At 38.3% G+C, this 21,121-nt stretch overlaps 1 protein-coding gene across 2 annotated transcripts in view; it reads right to left on the reverse strand.

Moving 5' to 3' along the window:
* Positions 1–21,121, reverse strand: part of TAPT1 (transmembrane anterior posterior transformation 1) — a 55,579-nt gene that overhangs the window by 19,360 nt on the left and 15,098 nt on the right. For both annotated transcript variants that reach the window (XM_058024667.1, XM_058024666.1), the window contains 4 exons: positions 6,998–7,160; positions 3,129–3,264; positions 2,240–2,337; positions 1,996–2,065 (listed from right to left, as the gene is read on the reverse strand). In XM_058024667.1, coding sequence (XP_057880650.1) covers positions 1,996–2,065; positions 2,240–2,337; positions 3,129–3,264; positions 6,998–7,160 — 467 coding nt within the window. The remainder of the gene's footprint in view (positions 1–1,995; positions 2,066–2,239; positions 2,338–3,128; positions 3,265–6,997; positions 7,161–21,121) is intronic.

A 21,121-nucleotide genomic window follows, 5' to 3' on the forward strand; every position in this document is an offset into this window, starting at 1 on the left:
AACAAAACTCTTCCATCCTTACTGAGGCTGTGATGCAGTAAATCTGTTCAAGTTCAAAAGAGGTGAAAAGCTCTACTAAAAATCTGTCAGTTATTTATCTCTGAGAAGAAAAACACTGCTATTTACAACCATACTGAAAGGTGTTCCAGGAAAAGTGATCTGTTTGAAAGGAATAGATTAGCTTGTTTTGTGCACTCTTCTATGTATGTACTCACTGCTTCCATCCCCACACTAATGAATGGCAATACTTCTTCCATCAACTGATAAAGGACGACCTGGTTCTGCTATTATGGGTCTTCAATAATAATGTCCAGCAATAAAATATTGATACCCTTTTCTTTTTATGGAGGAAATTGCTAGCAATTTCTAATATCAGTCCCTTGCTTATTTCAACATGAAAGAGGCCACACCTTTAGGCAGGAGAGCTAGATGCATAGTTGTAACTATTTTCTGCACTAATAATAAACCTTATCTAGGTTTTCTGTCAATAGTTAAGTAAATTTCATTTTTAGCATTCTCACTGTAAAATTAAATATGTCTGATTTTAAAAATATAATTAACTAGATCTTGGAACTGAAAATAATACTATTATCACAGAATAAACATTATCAACCTATCTGGGAAGATCTTTTTGGGGAGGTTTAAGATTAAAATTAAGTGTTAATTTTCTGTTATATAATTCTCTGTGATATATTTAAGGTTTTACATAAGTAGTCTTTCATCCACAGAATTACAGAACATTTGCACGTAATACTGAAGTTTGCAGATGAACTAGACAGAGGTCATATCAATAGTCAGAACTCAAAACCTGATGCCAGCCTATTGAAAATTTAACTTATGATACAAAAATATGAATAATCTGTTTTTAAATAAGTAGCTATTTTTTTAACCTATTGCATATTTGAGTTATCTGGTTTAAAAACTTCGGGCTGTAATGAAAAGAATATGTTCTATTTTCTGTGCTCATCTGTATAAATGAAAGTGGGGAAATTACAATCAGATATACTGAAGGAATTCTTCACTGTGAGGGTGCTGAGGCACTGGCACAGGTTGCCCAAAGCAGCTGTGGATGTCCCCCCTCTGGAGGAGGGGACCAAGGTGCATGGGGCTCTGAGCAACCTGGTCTAGTGGAAGGTGACCCTGCCCATGGCTGGGCTTGGAATGAGACAATCTTTGAGGTCCCTTCCAGTCCAGGGCATTCTGAGATTCTACAAAACCAGTACAAGCAAAGAAGCTCTAGCACAGCCTTAAAGTGCAACCATTCCTACTGGCTTTAAAATCAAGAATTCAATAAATATTTCAAATGGCTGATATTAGTATTAGGAAGAATCTCCATCAAAGGGTACCTGAACAGCTTTTACTCATGAGACACACTGAGTACAAGTGCCCAAAACTCATCCTAAGCAGCAACACAGTTAAGAAGTGCCAGAAGCATGCTTTTTAAGTACCTTCTACCTATTATCTTGGGAACACATCACAAATTAGAGTAATCTCTGGTATGCCCCTCATATATCAGCTACTTTGTTGCACTGTTTTTTTGTTGATTTGAGGTTTTATTTGTTTGGGATTTTTTTTGTTTGTTTTAGGGTTGGGGGGAGGTATTTCAAGATCCACTCTCACAGTCACCTAACAATATGCATTCTGAGATCTCTGTGTCAATACAGCACACTATAAAGTCAATTTTTTGAAAACAGAAGGCTTGATCACTTGGAAGCACGGGCATTTCAGCACAAAGCCAGTAGGCTGTTTTAGCACCTCAAATAAAAACTTGCCATAAAAGGACTAAGTGTTCCTTGAAGTGGATCTCAGTTTCATCCTACTGAACCAATGAGTAAAATGGATGATGAGGAATGCAAGTCAGAACACTCAAATTCACCAAGGTAAAATGTTTAGAGTAAGAATAATATTAAATACATTGATTATATTAAATACATTAATGAATTAAATAAAGAGACTCTCTCCAGATTTTCTCCTGATCAGCACTGCTATACATACCACTATTTGACATTTGAAAAAGATTGTTCTTCTCAAACTTCTTGAAAACGCTTCCTTTTATTTCGACGAACTGCAATTTTTAGAAACAGTGAGTTAGTTTTTACTCATAAAAAACTGACATTAAACAAATAATATTATCAAAAAGATGCAATTTTAAAATATTAATATTTAAGACATATGATACACAAAGACATAGGATTCTGAAACAAATGAGGGCAGCTCTATGATAAAGCTAGGTACTTACATTATTGGACATCATGATGGTAAGCAGTGATTTATTGTGGGAGTTGAAGGCCACATTAAGGGTTGTTGCTTGAACCATTATGAGAATAGCATGCAGGACTGCACAGCAGGGTTAAGGAACAATATCTGAAATAGGTTTTCTGCACAACAGTACTGAAGAGCAGTGAACTACAGATCTCCTATTTTGTTTTCAAAGTTTAACAGGAAAGTTTCCACATTCCTGTAAACCAGACCTACAGCAAGACAATACTTACATGTATGTAATAAATGTACAGTGCTTTGTAGCATGTAATAATGATGCTCATTTTTCTTGCTCTAAAAGAATCCAATGACATTAGTTGTGAGAAACATCAATACAATCTGAAGAAAAAAATTCAGGTAAAGATGCAGAATTAGCCTAAAGATTTCACACAAAATAGGGAAAAATTTTAAGAATTTTAAATTCATTACCACAACTACCGGACTACAGTATCTCTTTAGATTCATAAATTCATTTTAAGATTATTTCACACTGAGAACATTTGCATCCTGAATATGCATTAGTTTATCATTCCACTTCAAGAAAATATATTCATGCTAGATGCATTTAACATACCATTAAATAACAAAACCCCTCTATCTTTAAGGCCCTGTGAGCCAAAATACTCCAAACCAAATAGAAATAAAATTTTCCATGAACTATCCAACTATGGCTTTTCATTTTACTACAGGTACACCATCATGAAGGGATTATTTCTTTTAAAGCAGGTGGTATTGGCAATCTTACTTTCCAAGTAAAGGAAGACTGATTTAGAAATACTATCAATTTTTCAAATGTATTAAAATAATTCAGAGCAATTACTCTGTAATTTAACTTAGAAAATGTTGTAATTTATCCAAGAAAAGGATACAGACATAGAACACTGCCATGAAGAAGTGAGGAATCACACCTATGTGAGCTCTTTTTCTTTCCTTAGGCTCTGTAGCTGTCCAGTAAAGAGCATCCAAAATATCTTGTCCAAATGAAGAAATCAGACGATCAGCCACCTAAACAAGAAAAACTTTACTGCTTTTTTCTCTCCAACACTTGAGTAAGCCCAAGTCAAGAACACTTCAAACTAAAAGTATAACCCAATCTAAAAAAGGTTTCACGTATATATCACTTTTGATCTCTTACTTATTCCATTTTCTCTCTGGATTTCACAGCTACACCGTTCCTTTTGTTTAAGCAGTTTACTTTCCCTTTCAAATTTATTATCCCCTTTGCAACAGTATTTGGAATAAAAAATAATATATTGTTATCTTAGATGCTTTCTTGAAAGATACTCAAGTACAACTTAAACCTCAGCCTTTTTTAAAGTAGCATGTATGTTGTATCAAACCATTTAAAATGTTTTCCCCATCCCTCTGGGTTTAATAGAAAAAACCTCAACAATAAAAAAGTGAATTCCAGATGACAGGGGACATTAACTTACAGGTGCAAAAAAGCCTGAAATTAGACTTGTCTTTACTGCTTTCTATACACTGAAGTATATACTTAATGCAAATGTCTACATAAAGCAGAATTCAAAATTAAAAGTACTATAACACAAAAACAAGTGATTAAGAGGGACTTGAAAGTCTGCCAAAAAGGGAAAATATGTTGAAAAAACAACAAACACCTGGAGTATAGTCCAAAGAATATACACACAAATAGAAAAAAAAAACCCTCCAGCAGCAATTCTAAAGATAGAAAATGTATGGACAGCATTTTGAACTTGTAATTTAATACCACAGCAAGAAAGGTCATAGGGAGTTCCACCAGTTCCCAACATTTCATCAGCAACAAACATATAAAACTGAAAATCATCACACAGAACAACATTTTTTCTGTCTATACACTGCTGTTCAATAATTTTAAGACCAAGCTGCACAGGGCAGCAAAACCAGAACTTCAAAAATTAAACTTGGCATGTCTGGCTAAAAAAAGAGCTATCTCTCATTGCTTACTAATTCAACCAAATGGAAACAGGTAAAGATGATTATCTCTACTTAAGAAAGACAAGGAATATTTTCTCTTAGTGTCTTTCTGTAAAAGAACAATTTTGGACATGTTAAATCAACATGCAGCAGTACAGAACCAGGTGCACAACGTCCCTGCAAATACTGATCCTACTAGACAGAAAATAAGTTCTTGGGATAACAGAAACCTAGACTTCAGATAATCTCCCAACTTTTTATACTACATAATTGTCAAGGTAAAGATATTGAAGTGAGGAAAGTCATACTTATTTCTGACACTATTACTGAATGAAGTTTCCTAAAATATGAACATCGAATTAAAACAAAATTTTACAGGATGCCTCAAGCAAATGTACAATGTGCTGTGCTCTAAGAATCACCTATGAAATAAAATAAACAAAGCCATGAGCTGATGAATGATCATAAATCTGAAGTTCCCAACCCCATCAGTTTGAGAGATATTTACAGTGGCATTGTTTTCGGCTTTTAGATTTTGTAAATTGAGATTGTCTGCATTATTTGGTTCCTGCTCATTGTGATGACCCATTGAGTAATTACACCTGGTGTAGTAACACCAGCTACAGAAACTTAAGAGTTTGGTAAGTTTTTGTTCACAATATTGTGAGGGTTTTAATAGATAAAATGGTGGCTTTGCTTTCCTTTCTATTTAAGCAGTCCTTGGTTCTTTGCTGAAAGGATGGAAAATATTAAAACCCAGCACACAATATTGTTGCTTGCTTTTCCAAATGTGACTTACCTAAACCCTACATGCCGGCTCCAGGCTCCAGCAGAATTCCATGGTGAGTGCTGTCACCAGCGTAACGCACACTGGGGCTTCACAAGGAGCAGGAGCCGGTGGGGCTGAATCTACAAAAGAAAAGTGTCATTTAAGCCAAATGTGCTGAATGCTCCCCTTAGCCTGTCACTTGGGAGCATTCAGCACATAATTTGAAGATTTTGCATTCCTCATATCTGTCCAGGACAATACTCCCTGGACTTGCCAACAGCCGAAAACATTAGGACATTGTAAACATCTCTGCTGCTCAGTGATTTACTAGACTGAAAAGATCTTCTTTATTTTGAAAACTTGGGAAAATATGTAAAGCATATTGCTTAAAAAAGAGCATATTAAGAATTCCTTAAAAAAATTGCTTGCATCAGTAGCAAAGACTTTTAATAAAAATCACCAAAGTAGTCTAAGCAAGCCAATATTCAAACTGTTGAAAGCTGACTATCCAAGGCTTTCAGTGGGATACATTTTCTGCCAATACTGCTGCAACCTGTCATGGGAAAAAAGTCCCCTAGAAACACACACTCTGCTTGGCATGCTGGGTTTCATGAGACACCATGGAAATTAAATACTGTTCCCAAATTCAAAGTCTAACATAATTTTTCTAATAACCACGAGTAGTAACAAACTTCCCCCTTTCCTAAAAGAAACAATGCAGCACTTTTCTTAGTTAAACACACAATTTTGGTTCTGCCAAACATAGCAAAGTAATTCAATTCCTCATTCCAAACAGAATGTCACGTGGCTTCCAATTCACAGCAAACACTGCAGTATTGCTTCAAATTATGTGGTAAGCACATAAAGCTGAGAAAAGTACAGCAGTAAGTGATTTGTATTCTTGAAATAAAGAGAAAATACTATTTTAAGCACATGGATTTATTTAGTAAGTGATAATCTCTCATCAATTATGAAACTATATATGGATGAGTATTTCCCCACACAACTAAAATCTAGATAGCAACTCAGTGCCAATTTAATATTTGTACATATTTTCCAGCAAACATAAAATCAAAAGCAACAAAAACCCATGAGCAAACAACTGGGGTGGCTTGTATGATATTTATTTCACTTACTATAACAAAGTGTATTCTTTATGCAATATTTTCATATTTTATTAGGAAATTCAGACAAAATATTCAGATTTTGCAGAATGTCACCCTGTTTCAGCAGTCTTCAAACAAGGGTACAACAGATGTTCAAATAAGGATTAATATATCATTCAGGAATCCCAGACACCTAGCAGAATAACTTTTGCGTACAAAGCTCTGACTGAGTCCGTTTAAGAGGTTGTATTCCTACATGTCCTGTATTTGCAGGATGGAGATAAGATTGTGCCCATGAAAACACTGTTTACTTTGTGAACCACTGATCATAGAAGCACATTTAAAAATCTTATGCTTTACATTAATAGAAAAACAGAAACTGTTTTTCTTGACAGAATTTCTCTTTATTCTCTATATCTACCTCCCAAAACAGAATTTCATTTTCTACATTCATTCATTCATTCATTCACCTTAAAGGCTTGTGTCTGCTAGCCAGGACTGAGGTAAAGCTGTAACATGTGTCCTTGCATACAATGAAAGCTATATTTCCATAATGATGAATTAAAACACAAATTCCATGTATTCTATTATCTTCCTTCTCTCCTCTTTCTCAGGATCTTATCATTATTTCAAATCAACAGCTTCTACTTTTCTTGGTGAGTTCAAAACCTCATTCATTATCTGGCATTTCATAAGACATTTCTTTCATTTCCATTCCTCAAGTTTCTTGCTATGAAATTGATTAATAAGCTCCATAAATTAGGCATTATGAAACAGTATCTAAACCTTGATTTTTCACAAACCTGTTTCACTGCATCTGTGCTTATTATCTATGTGAAGATTTGTGAGAATACCAGATGAGCCATATTCTAAGTCAATACTGGAACACAAAATATTTAATAGTCTGACAAAAGCATGTTTCATATTCTGATGTCAACATCCTTACCTCAAGCATGTTATAGATGATGTAGAGCTTTATGACAGACTGTCCCCTTATCAGATGATACATCATAGAGTAGTCAACATAGTGCATCATGAAGTAGCAGATGACCAGTATCACTCCTTTGAGCATGTCACATACCTGAGCAGGTTGTAGCAAACGTCTGTCACTGAAATACAAAGGGCAGAAAGTTCCACTAAATGTCATATATCCACAAAATACAGATGCTACTAACACATTATGAATTTAGACAGCTGTTATTCATGGATATATTTTAATGTAGTTTATTATGCCTCCTCCCCTGCCCCTCACTCCACCACGACATTTCTTACAAACAGGATCACAGTCTCTTACTAGCTACATCCCTGTAATTAAAACATTATATTTGTTTAGAGCTTCCACTTTTCAATAACCTGTATGCATGCCCTTGGTTTCTAATTTAACTTCCCACTTCCACACAATTCTATGATTTTGACTTCCTCAGGCACAGAAATTGTATTCACTATGATCAAAAAGATATGAAACAGTCATCTTCTATTTCAGTATAATGAAGCAGGTGCTGAGGAACGGGTTGTAAATTCTGTATCTTCATTTAGCTCTAAGCTCTCCAGCAGTAAATGCAAATAATTTGACATCAGAGCTGGAAGTTGATTGTGAAACAAATGCAGAAGTTTTCCATGAGTAACCCAGGAGGCTAAAGGAATCATTACACAATTCCTACCTAGCAAAACTACAGGAAGAAAATGGCTTTATCTCAATTGCTACAACAGTATACATAAGCATAGTGAAATAACAAGGCCATATTCACATGTCTATTTATTTAGTTTAATATTAATAGGATGCAAAGCAGTTAAAAAGCCTATGAATTACATCAAAAGGTTGATAATTAAATATAAAAAAGGAGGAAATAATTTCTATTAAATATATATATATTTTAAATACACTGAAATGATTTTAAAGAAGCTAATGTTTCAAAGAAGTTGCAAGCAATTAGCAGAATTCAAGCCATGAATTTTCAGTTTCTGTATTCTTAAATCAGTAAGTCATCCAGACATTAGACAATGTTCCCATGAACTGATAACACATTTAGAAAAAAAATTAAGAGTTATCTTGTAAAGATGGATGCCATTTGTAAAAAACATCCAAACAGCTACTTATGACCTCTGGAGTAATTCTACAGACCCTGCAGAGAAGTCTAAAATCCCTGCTACCTCACTCATTCAATTTAGACACACCTGGAGTGTTATACTTTGGATTTCTTGTTTTCTATCCAAAAGAAATCACCCTGAAAACAACACTCACACATTATATCACTCCAGGAACCACACAATGACATTCCACAATGGGCAAAGAGGTCCTTGCTCTTGCTGGGAGTATGAGCAAGAAAGTTTCCAGAACTCTCAGATTTACAGTATAGCACTTTGAACAGAGAGCAACTGCTCCTTTTATTATATAATTTTTACTGCATAAACTTTATGAAAAACAATTACATTCCAAATAAACAAATTCAATCTGGTCCAGCATACCAGAACTGCTTGCATGGGCTTTCTCTCCCTAAGAGACAATTTCTTGGCTTCACAAGTGCTCCAGTAACAAACAATATCCACACCATATCTTATTTCAGCTTAAGTCTTTGACAAAATGCCTCAGTGAATTTTCTTCCTTTCTTCAGCCCCCAAACTGAGTTTTAACTGCAAACACCAATTGAAAAAATTAAAGAAAACTGAATGTGTACCTTTTGCCCACTGCTTAAAAAGGCTATGATTGTCTTTGCATGACACACAAAAAAATGCACCCTCCTCAACCTGTAGAATCACACTTCGAAAATTTACTGCCTTATTTAATGACATCTGACTTAAATGACTATAGTTATTAAAATAGTATATATTGAAATATTTACAAGACTTAAACAAGTCCATGATTATGATTACTGTTCATAGGCTGAGTAACAGCATATTCCTTTTCCTCCAATCTACTTCCATTTTGGAAGTGCATTCAGTCATTTCTGTGCAAGCTTCTCAGCCAACACTCAAACCCTGAAATACAGATTGGGACACAGTCATAAAGGTACTATGCCATAACAGTAATGCCAGGCCTTAGCACATGAAAAAGAGAATCAGAATTTATTACTCAGAATATCAGCATCTTCATTCTTCCAGTCAACAACTACCTCATCATTAGAGAAGTAGTGAATACCTGGTAGAGAAAACCTGATGAACAAAAGAGACACCCACCTGAAAATCTCACTCAGAGTCTTTTAAAAGTTTTTTGAGGTACCAGTTTTAACAATAGGATGGTCTCACTGAAATGCACTAGTGAGCAGAATCTGTTTATTATAAAGCTTCTGAAGGAGTCCAGAAAGATTGTCAAAGGAAAATGCTTTGATGACCACAAGTCAATACAGACTGAGAATATCACATCAAAGATTTTCTGGCTTACAAGTTACATCAAGGATGCTCAACCACCAGTCACAAGCTGCAGATGTTCTGTACTGATACTCTAGCACTCTTCTGCTTGTGTTGATGCTCACCTGACTACACTCAAGTAAAACCAACTCAGGAGAAGCCAATGTAAATGCACACAGCAACGATGACAAGGCACTACAAATTCTGACTACATAAAACCAGGAGCACAACTGCTCTTCTAAAGGTGGTCTCAACTCTGAAAACTGTCACAAGAGACTAACTCTATATCAAGTTGCATACCAACTTGCACACAGCATCCTATAAAAGATTTGGAGAATGTGCTGTGTACAGAACAAACTTGATTATCATTGAAATTCAAAAGCTGCCTTAAAGAGTCAGATCAACTACTCTTGATTGCTGTGCTTTACAGGAATTAAACTTTTGTAGAACAGATCCCATTCAAATATTTTTTAGAGAATTTCAGAATCATTTAGCTTGGAGAAGACATTTTAGATAATCGAGATAACTGATCACTGCCAAGTCCATCACTAAACAGCAGTCTATTCATCTTTTAAGTATTTCCAAGGATGGTGATTCTACCATTCCCCTGAGCAGCAGCATGCTCCATTGCGTTACAATCATTTTGGTGAAGAAATTTTTCCTAATATCTGAGCTAAACCTCCCCTGGCAAAACTTGAAGTCCTCTTGTCCCCTTGTCTTAACTTAGATTTAGTTTCTCACTAGTCTGTCTGTGTGACTAGGAAAAAAACCTGCAACAAACAATTTTTTTTTTATATTTTAACTAAAAATACAATCTGTCAATGTTCTATTCAAAGTTCTAAATAACTTCTTGCACTTCTCATTCACACAGGAAGCCGAACCAACACTAATGCTGTGACAACTTCAGAACAAGTGTCCTGGTTTGGGCTGGGACACAGTGCCTGTTATTTTTAGTAGCTGGTTTTTGGATTTAGTGTAAGGATGCTGACAACACACTGAATGTTTTGGTTGTCACTAAGAAGTGCTTACCCTGGGTCAAGGATTTTTCAGTGTCATTTGCTCCACTAGTGAGGAGGTGCACAGAAGGCTGGCACAGAGTGTAGCCGGGACAGGAGGTCCCAAACTGGCCAAAGGGAAATTCCACACCACAGAGCATCACACCCAGTATATAAACTGGGACAGTTACCCAGAACGGGGTCCATCACTGTTCAGGGACTGGCTGGGTACAGGCAGTTGGTGGACAACTCTGTCACTTGTTTCTCTTAGGGTTCTGCTAGATTCTCTCTTTCTCCTTTCCATTACTATTATTATTATCATATTTAGTATTATTATTAGCATATTTTGTTTCAATCATTAAATTGTTCTTATCTCAACCCACAAGCTTTACCAAAACTTTCCAATTCCCTTCCCCATGGGTGGAAGACAGAAGGAGTGAGTGGTTGTGTGGTACTTAGTTGCCAGCTGGGACTAAACCACAACATCTTAGTTGTGGAAGGGGCTAGCAGCGGGCCTGTTAGCTAAAGGAGCGAGAAGTAAGAAGAAGAAGAAGCTGATAAGGAGCTTTCTCCAAGGCCGTAACCAAGGAGATCGAGAGAAGGAAGATAAGAACATTCTTCAGCTGGATGAAGCATTTTTAGAAAGTTAGGTGGAGTCAGAGTAACTTTTCACCAATGGCATGGTATTGAATTATTGTGGCCAATAGCTAAGGTAGAGGAAGGGTAAACAACTGGAAAGTGTATAAAAGATCAGCCATTTTCATTAATAAACTGTTGCCAAGTGTTACTAACTGAGACTGCTTGTGGTCTCTGCTTTATGTCGTGACCGCCTCGACTGCGACATTTTGGTGACGCCGACGTGATAAGAACAAAGTCGGTGGGGGCCCATACGGGGTCCTAGTAATTGGCAACCGTGACCCACTGGGACGTAGTGGGGGAGGCGGCGTTGGTGCAGCTGAGAGTGGCAGGTGGAAGCCACAGGGAGGTCCGGACCTGATTCCCTTCAATCAAGACACCTGGAAGTAGGTGAGCCACCAACTAGTAATAATGGGACAAAATTTATCTAAAGAGGAAGAAAGTGTTCTGTCTACATGGAAAGTTTTGTTAAGAAATAAGGGAATTAATACGTCAGACTATGAGCTTCGTAATATATTGCTGTGGGCTAAATCACAGAATTTTGGCACTGATCCCAAAACAGCATTTAGTGTTAAGGCATGGAAGAAAGTCGGGGACAGACTTTGGCAAGTTATTCGAGTGGGAGATAAAACAGCTGTTGATTTAGCAGTAACCTGGAACTCGCTCTTTGAGGCTTTAAAGGAATGGAGAATAGAGAGAGAAACGGAGCAAGATGCGGACGAAGAGTCGGGGCTGATATCTGACGGGGGGGCTGAGGTAGAAGGGGGCTCTGATGGGGAACTTGGTGAAGAAAGTTCGGATGCCATGGGAGTTACCCGGCATGCTGCCAGAGCTTCTGGGAAAGCTGCCAAAGCTTCTGGGAAAGCTGCCAAGGCTTCTGGGAAAGCTGCCAAAACTTCTGGGCAACCTGCCCTAGCCTCTTCTTATCAGACTCCTAAGCCTCCTTATCTCACACCTGCGCAGCAGCTCAAGATGGTGCCTGTATATACTACACCGCTACGCCAGGTAGCTGAAATGTCTTTAGCAGAGAGAAAGGTCCAGCCATCTGCCCCCCCGCTTCCCTCCTCTCTGGTCCAGCCGTCTGCCCCCCCGCTCCCCTCTGAGATGCTTGAACAACCTGCAAGGCCATATCCTCCTTTACCTGACAGTGACAATAACAGTGAGTCAAGTGATGAGTCGCCCGCAGTAACACCTGAGTTGGGGCAGGGAGCTCTGGTTTCTTCATCTCCTAAGAGCTCTAGTCTTACTGCCCCATGGACTTTGCCTCCATGCCAAGTCACTGTGCTTCCTCGACACCCTCAGGAGTTTTGGGAATTTGTTAGGAGGAAAGCAGTTGAAGAAAAGAACTGGGACATCATAGAAAGGTTAGGTGCTCCAAGAGTACCTCAGGAGAACAGTGCCATTGCAAATGTTGCTTGTGATAACCCTATGGCTTTTCCAGTTTTCAAAGCAGCTCCTGGAACAGGACAGAACGACAGTCATCATGTCTTTGCCTGGAGGGTTGTGCAGGACCTCCAATCAAAAGTAGCTCAATATGGTATTAATTCCTCAGAGGTAATGCAATTAATACGTGTGATTAATGCAGATTTGCTTGCACCTTATGACATCACTCATCTTGCTACAATTCTATTCCAGCCAGTACAATATGGTGTATTTCAAGAAACTTGGAGGCGAGTGGCTGAGCGCACTGCTTTAACAAATATGCAGTTGCCTCAACACGACCCTCGTCATGCTGTGGGTGTTGATGCCCTAATGGGCTCTGGGCCTTTTGCTAATCCAGATTTACAGGCAAGGTGGGATCCTTCGATTTTGGCACAAGCTCAGCAAATTGGCATGAGTGCCTTAACTAAAACAATGGAAATGGCAGCTCCAAAACAGAAATATGTTACTATACAACAAGGAACAAGAGAACCATTTTTGCAGTTTGCAGAAAAACTTGCTGCTGCTATTGAGAAACAAGTAGATGATGAAACTTTGCGAGACAAATTGTGTGTACAATTGGCTAAAGAGAATGCAAACCCAGATTGCAGAAAGATTATTGATACTTTGCCTGGGGAACCCACCTTGTCTGAGATGGTTACTGCTTGCTCGAAAGTTGGTTCAGTCCAGCATAAAATGGCAGCTCTTGCTGCAGTGTTAAGACCTTCAGCGAAATGTTATAATTGTGGACAACAAGGGCACGTAAAGTCACAGTGTACTGTCCAGAAAACAACATTTAGGCCAAGTGCAAGTAGCGACGTTGTATGCAACCGTTGTGGTAAATCTGGGCACTATGCTAAGCAATGCAGAAGTAGATATCATGTAAATGGTCAGCTATTGCCGGGAAACCCAAAGAGGAGCGCGAAGGGGCGCGTGGGGAAACAAATACCCCAACAACCACAACAGCAAATGCGGGCCTTCCCAGCCCTGCAAAGCTACCCATTTGCGAACAATACTCAGGGGCAACAAGCGGGTCCGCAGGGATTGATATACCCACCGCTGACACAGTAACCATTTTAACAAAAGAAATATGTAAAGTGCCTCTTGATGCCTATGGTCCGATAGGACGGGGATTGAGTGCGTTTTTGATAGGGAGATCAAGTGCTACACTTAGAGGTATTCATGTGCATCTAGGGCTTATTGATGCTGATTATTTAGGGCAGATTCATGCTATGGTATCCATTGATGACCCTCCTGTCACTATTCAGAAAGGAACTTGCATTGCTCAGCTTGTACCTTTTGTGAGTTCTGTTCCAAATGCAGTGGACCGAAGTCGCGGCACAGGAAGCTTTGGATCGACAGGAGTACCTCAAGTGTTTTGGACTGAGAAAGTAACAGAGAGCCGTCCAGAAAAGACATGCACTCTCACCGCCAGTGGATGTCATCCAGGAACTATATCAGTAACAGGTTTGATTGACACTGGAGCAGATGTCACAATACTCTCACGACTTTGCTGGCCTCAATCGTGGCCTCTCACTCATGCAAGTTTTGGACTCCTCGGGTTGGGTGGTGCTACAACAGGTGGCCTGTCAGCCATTGTAATTAATGTGAAACATCCTGATGGCCAACAAGCTAACATCAGACCCTATGTTGCCGATGCTCCTCAAAGTTTGTGGGGACGAGATTGTTTATCTCAATGGGGTGTCAAAATTACTACGGATTTTTAATGGGGGCCACTGTGTTGCAGGGCAATGAACGTCCAGTTGTACCCCTGGCATGGTTGACAGATAAGCCTGTCTGGGTTCGCCAGTGGCCCCTGACTACTGAAAAGCTTACTGCCCTGCAAGAATTAGTTACAGAACAATTACAAGCAGGACACATTGAGGAATCATTCAGTCCCTGGAACACCCCCGTTTTTGTAATAAAAAAGAAATCGGGAAAATGGAGACTTTTACATGATTTACGGCAGATAAATGCTGTAATGGCAACAATGGGAGCCTTGCAACCAGGCCTTCCTACACCCACGATGATTCCACAAGAATGGCAAATAGTTGTCATTGATCTAAAAGATTGTTTCTTCACTATTCCATTGGCTGAGCAGGACAAAGAAAAATTCGCATTTACGGTGCCTTCTATAAATCATGCTGAACCTGATAAAAGATATCAATGGAAGGTACTCCCACAAGGCATGAAAAATTCGCCAACTATTTGTCAATGGTTTGTGGCACAGGCCTTGTCAAAAGTGAGGGAGCAATTTAAAAACTGCTACTGCTATCATTACATGGATGATATCTTGTTGGCATCGGACAACAAACAACAGTTGTCAGCTCTTAAACAATGTGCTGTGACAAATTTGAAAGACTTTGGCTTGATTATTTCTCCAGAGAAAGTGCAGGAACACATGCCTTGGAAATACCTAGGTATGTTGGTGACCAACACTCAAGTTATGCCTCAACCTGTAAAGTTAGACATTGATGTTAAAACTGCTACTGATGTACAGAAATTGGTTGGTTTAATAGGTTGGATTCGATCATATTTAGGCATAACTAATCATCAGATGCAACCATTGTTTGATCTGCTGTCAGGCATCACTTCCTCCACTGATGAGAGGCAATTGACCTCAGCGGCAAAAAAGACCTTAGAAGAAGTTGAATTAGCCCTAGCACACAAATTTGTTAACAGGATAGATCCCTCTGTTGGTGTTCAATTGTTTATTTTGAAAGACCATGAAATACCATGTGGAATACTGTGTCAATGGAATGATAATTGGGAAGATCAATTGCATATTTTGGAATGGATATTTTTATCTTTCAGATCTCGGAAAACAGCTCCAGGACTTTATGAGCTCTTTGCAGATATTATCATCAAGGGTCGCAGGCGTTGTCATGAGATTTTGGGACAGGATCCTGTGACCATTGTGATACCTGTGCAACAGTGGTATTTTGAATGGTGCTTTCAAAATAATCATGAATTGCAATCTGCCTTATCTTGTTTTACAGGCCAAATCTCGTATCACTTGCCTTCTCATCCTGTTCTAACACTGACTAAAGAGATTCCTTTTGAAGGCAAGCAAATTTGTTCTCCTGTTCCAGTGGAAGGTATAACGGTTTTTACAGATGGGTCCGGGAAAACCGGAAAAGCAGCTGTGGCTTGGAGAAAGGATGATCACTGGGAATATCAGACAGTGATTCAGCAGGGATCTCCTCAACTGGTTGAACTTTCTGCTGTTCTTTTGGCTTTTACTTTGTTTCCTGGTTCTGTAAACATAGTTACTGATTCAGTTTATGTTGCAAATTTGGTTAAGCATTTAGATCAAGCAGTGTTGTATAATATTCAAGAAAAACCATTGTTTACTATATTAGTGAAGTTGTGGACCGTTATTGGTGCTCGAAAACATTCTTACTTTATCATGCACATTCGCAGCCATACATCATTGCCAGGATTTTTTGCTGAAGGCAATGCCTATGTAGACTCTTTAGTAGCTGCTGCTGCAATCAAAACTGTACCCAATGTGTTGCAGCAGGCAATTTTATCCCATCAATTTTTTCATCAGAGTGCTCAAGCTTTACAGCAGCAATTCAAATTGTCTACTGCCGAAGCAAAATCTATTCTTTCCTCTTGTCCCGACTGTCACATGACTCATGTCACTCAGTATTATGGTACCAACCCTAGAGGTCTTTCTGCATTAGAAGAATGGCAAACTGATGTTACAAAAATGCCAGAATTTGGTCGCTTTAAATATGTGCATGTTTCAGTTGATACTTTTTCTCATGCAATGGTTGCTTCAGCATTCACAGGAGAGAAAACTCGAGATGCTATTCGTCATTTTTATCATGCCTTTTCTATTCTAGGTGTTCCATGTCATGTAAAAACAGATAACGGCCCAGCATATGCTTCGCAGAACATGCAGGCATTCTTTCGTGCTTGGGGCATTGAGCATTCAAGAGGTATTCCACATGTTCCCACGGGCCAAGCAATTATTGAAAGAGCTCACGGACTTCTTAAACGTCAGGTTCAAAAACAAAAAGGGGGAATGCAACAGGAGTCACCTCAAGTGAGATTAGATAAAGCTGTTTATGTGTTAAACTTCTTGCGTCCCCTACCTGACTCACAGTTATCTCCAATCTTTTGCCATTTTTCTTCTTTGAATTCTAAGCAACCAAATTTCCATAGAAATGTTAAGGTATGGGTCAAGGATTTGATTACTGGTATATGGTCTGGTCCAGTGGAACTGGTAACCTGGGGAAGGGGTTATGCTTGTGTTTTGACAGATAATGGTCCTCGATGGGTTCCTGCTCGCTGTGTCAAACCTTACCTAGAGCGTGCGGGAAAGGACAGGATCAATTGCTCCGCAGCTGAAGCAGAACGTGCGGATGACACTGGCTAAGACCATACATCAGTACTTAAAGATGGATGAAGGAAGAATGGGAATTTTGTTGATGGTTGTGATTGTGATTTTGTGTGTCCCCTCTCTGCTTGGGTTTTTGCAAAGGGCCCTGCAAAAATCCATAGCAGCTGTATTTACAGGTCAAAAAACAAAAAGGGGGAATTGTGGAAGGGGCTAGCAGCGGGCCTGTTAGCTAAAGGAGCGAGAAGTAAGAAGAAGAAGAAGCTGATAAGGAGCTTTCTCCAAGGCCGTAACCAAGGAGATCGAGAGAAGGAAGATAAGAACATTCTTCAGCTGGATGAAGCATTTTTAGAAAGTTAGGTGGAGTCAGAGTAACTTTTCACCAATGGCATGGTATTGAATTATTGTGGCCAATAGCTAAGGTAGAGGAAGGGTAAACAACTGGAAAGTGTATAAAAGATCAGCCATTTTCATTAATAAACTGTTGCCAAGTGTTACTAACTGAGACTGCTTGTGGTCTCTGCTTTATGTCGTGACCGCCTCGACTGCGACACTTAGTCACAAAAATATCCTCACAGTTTCCTCAGTTTGATGACAGAAGAGCTGCCAGCATCCCTCTACTCAGTACAAGGGATTACTGCAAAGATTAACAACAGATGACTGCTTTCTACAAAGTAAGAAGAGTAAGACGATCCTAGCATTTAAAATATATTCCAGTTTTCTTTCACTGTACACTAGAAAAGATCCTTTCATACTGCCTAAACAAGTAACCTACAGTGTACCACTAACATGTTTCCAATTGAGAGAGATTAACATGTCTCCTCCATAAATCCACAGAAGCATTTTTATTGTAGCAGAATCATCTTCCACTTTGGTTAATAACATTTAAAAAAGGATTTTGAGGTGTGTTTCTGCATATAATAAAGGGATAATTATTTCCTACAAAGACAAGGAAATCAAGTAAATGGATTAAGTCTCATGATGTGTCACCTTTTGGTGAATACACAGAACTGACTGCAAAGCCTGCAGCAATGAAATGATGCAGTGTTCAGTGAGAGCTGACCACTGCAGTTTTATTGCACCATCAGGCACACAGTTCAATCTGTATTTGTCACAAATCATTCCTCTCCTTTGCATTAAGCTATTTAACACACAGAAACAAACACAGGCTGATGCGATTTCATGCCTGTCAGAGCATCCCAGCATTCTGCATTCATTTTCCTCAATATGTGTTTTTACTTATTGTCTCCAGTAACTACTCACTGCCAACACTGAAAAGTACTTTCAGGACATCTTAAGCACTAATTAATCAGACCTCATGATTAATATCACACACAAACTCATACTGCTGCAGTCATGCACACCATGAGTACCACAGAATCTCAAATAAACAAAATTAAAAGCTCACATTTGCCAAGCTATGACAGCTACAAAAAAGCCAAAAAGCAAACAAGAAAAACATAGCATAGTGCTGGTAATTTCAATACCTCACTAGAGAGCAGGGACCCAAGTTTTAAGAATTAGACATTACTGAGCTGATGAGATAACTCAGAGTGTGATATTGTACAACTTTAGAAACCATTGAATGGAGATATGAGAAGCTGAAACAGCTTAGCTCACTTCCAACACTTCACATTTTTACAGCTGTGCATGAAGTATGACAGAATACCGACAGGAAGATTTCAGATGAAAATTACATGTGGGTCTTTTTTCTCATGAGTGACAAAATGAGAACAATAATTAAAGAGCACTACAACAATGCAACTTCAATCATTCTGGCAGCAAGGTAACAAAGCAGTGGGCAGTACAATTTTTCTGCAGAAAGCAGTTAGTCTTTTCCTTCAAAGCTATCCCAGGCACACAGTGATGCTGCACAACTGAGTTAAATATTAACACTTGCCTGGCTTTAGTGAACTCTGCTCTTGAAAGACGGTATCATGAGAGCCTGTGTCCAAGATGTAGTTCCTCTAATGTCCTACCAGATTCCAGAAATAATGTTACATGGTTTCAAAATTTAGCTGGATATAATTTACCTCACAACTTTCACACCTCAAACTAGTAAATAAAATGATCCAGAGCATCTGGACTGTCCTTCATAAGCACCTTGTTACGATACATGACTTATATCTTCTCATCTAATTATTTTCTGGATTATTTGAGCAACTTGGTTTAGTGGAAGGTGTCCCTGCCCATGGCAGGGGGTTGGAACTGGTGATCTTTAAGGTCCCTTCCAACACAAAACATTGAATGATTCTATGATTATTCCATTACTACTTCAAATTTTTTTTTGCTTTAGGTCATGCTCTCTAAGATGCTCTTTACGGAATTTTACAAGTGGTTTCATTATGGTAAGTCTTACGTTCCCACATTAGCCGTATAGGCTAGACTATCAAAGAATCAAATTTTAAAGCTTCTTCAAACAGCCAAGTATCTTAATAGTAAAGAGTAAGACTTATCCATTCTATTATCCACTATGTTAAATCTTATATTGCTTTACTATTACTAACACTGAATACACCAAAATGTTTAAACATGAGATGATCCTTCAATCTGCATGAATTCAGTGAAAATCCAAGCATTCCTTTACAGATAAACTCTCTTGCACTGTAATTTAACCAACAAATTATGACAATACAGAAAAAAACTCACACAGAGACTTCACCATTCTACAGCAGATGTTTAAACTCCTCAGCCTCTGGGTATATTTATCTTTACATCTACTAATTTACAGAAAACCTCCACTGAAACAAAGCCTTACTTCTAAAAACATCACAAACAAAGAAGTCCATACTTTAGGGGATATATAAGCTTATTATTCATTTGACATAGTGATACTATGCAAGCCACACTACTACACCTCTCTATTCAGCATGCTTCTGTTTCAGCCCAGTCAGTTGTTAAAAAGCAGAAGCATGGCACACTCAATGCTCACCCCACAGTATTTACAGCAGCTCAAAGTCAGACTATGACAAAATTTCCACAATGCACTGACTGGCATCAACCAGGAACTGAGCAAATCAGCATTACAGAAAAACCCCACTTTTTACAACACAATAAAAAGCAAGGGTTAATACTCATGCTTCAAACTTTCCAATTTATGGTTTGTCAATCATGAGAGAAATTTAGAAAGTGTAAATCCAAGTCTTTCCTCTGTTTAGAAAACCACTGGATCCATGTATGTCCCCTCCCTTTGGAAAGCTAAAAGCAAGCAAATTGCCTTATATGTAGAATTACTTCTAGAATACTGGTATATTCTATAAAATTAAATTAAAATACTATCTAATTAGAATGTTACCCAATATACTGGCTACCCACAAACTTGGATAAGCTTTAGGAAAAACAGTAATTTTTTTTTCAAGATGACTTGTGACTCTTGTAAAAAATCCCCTCTGTTACAAAATCAAGTCAAACTTATATCACAATCTATGTAAAACACCTACCCAATGAAGAAAATTCTAGTGTGAAAACCAGTGCTCATCATAAGCAAACTCAAGTGAAAGTTTAAGGAACTAGCTGAACTAGTTATCCGCCTGTAAATTTCAAGGTATTTCTATTTAACATCATACTCAAAATGCCATGATCCACATCTTATACAGCAGTAAATCGTCTGTCTCCATCTAGTGGTGGAAAAGCATTAGGTTCCATCATCCACAGGGGCTGTGACTGCACAGATGGTCACACTACTGATCCTTAATGTTTGCTAGTTTCTCTTTCACAAATTCAAGAAGCAAAGCAGCTCAAGGTTTTCAAAGCATTGGTATCTATCCCTCCAAACTTGTTTTTGCTCCAAAAGTTGTACAACTGAATTTACTCAGCATCACACAGTGTTATTAAAGATAAATCACAGTTTACCAATATTTATCTTTAATATGTTCAAAATCACAAGTAGCTAATGAACAAGATTACTTAAGCAAGTGATTTCCAAGAAAACCAAGATTGTGTGTCGGGTATTTTAATAAGATTTGCTTATTGAATTTAAAGTAGTTAAACCATTTGGAACATGAAATGCAACCTGGACAAAAATAAATTTGTTCTTGCTGTATAAAAAAGCTTAAAAGAAGTGTCACTACAGTTGCTTCTCGTATGCTTTTCAGCAACTAACACTACAAAATGAACAATGCTTTCACTACATTGTGTAATCTGCAGACAAGTACACTTGTCTGAGTACTTAGTTACTTTGGCATCCAACCCATATGCACTCTGAATACATTATTTTAAACTTAACTGCACAGACTGTCACATGATGTCATATGATTCCTTTATTTTTATCTTACAAGCCTCCTGGGGCTCCTCAATTCTTCACTAGCCTGATTACATATGGTTTTCC

The sequence above is a fragment of the Melospiza georgiana genome, chromosome 5 (assembly GCF_028018845.1).
Source record: "Melospiza georgiana isolate bMelGeo1 chromosome 5, bMelGeo1.pri, whole genome shotgun sequence".
NCBI classification, from domain to species: Eukaryota; Metazoa; Chordata; class Aves; order Passeriformes; family Passerellidae; genus Melospiza; species Melospiza georgiana.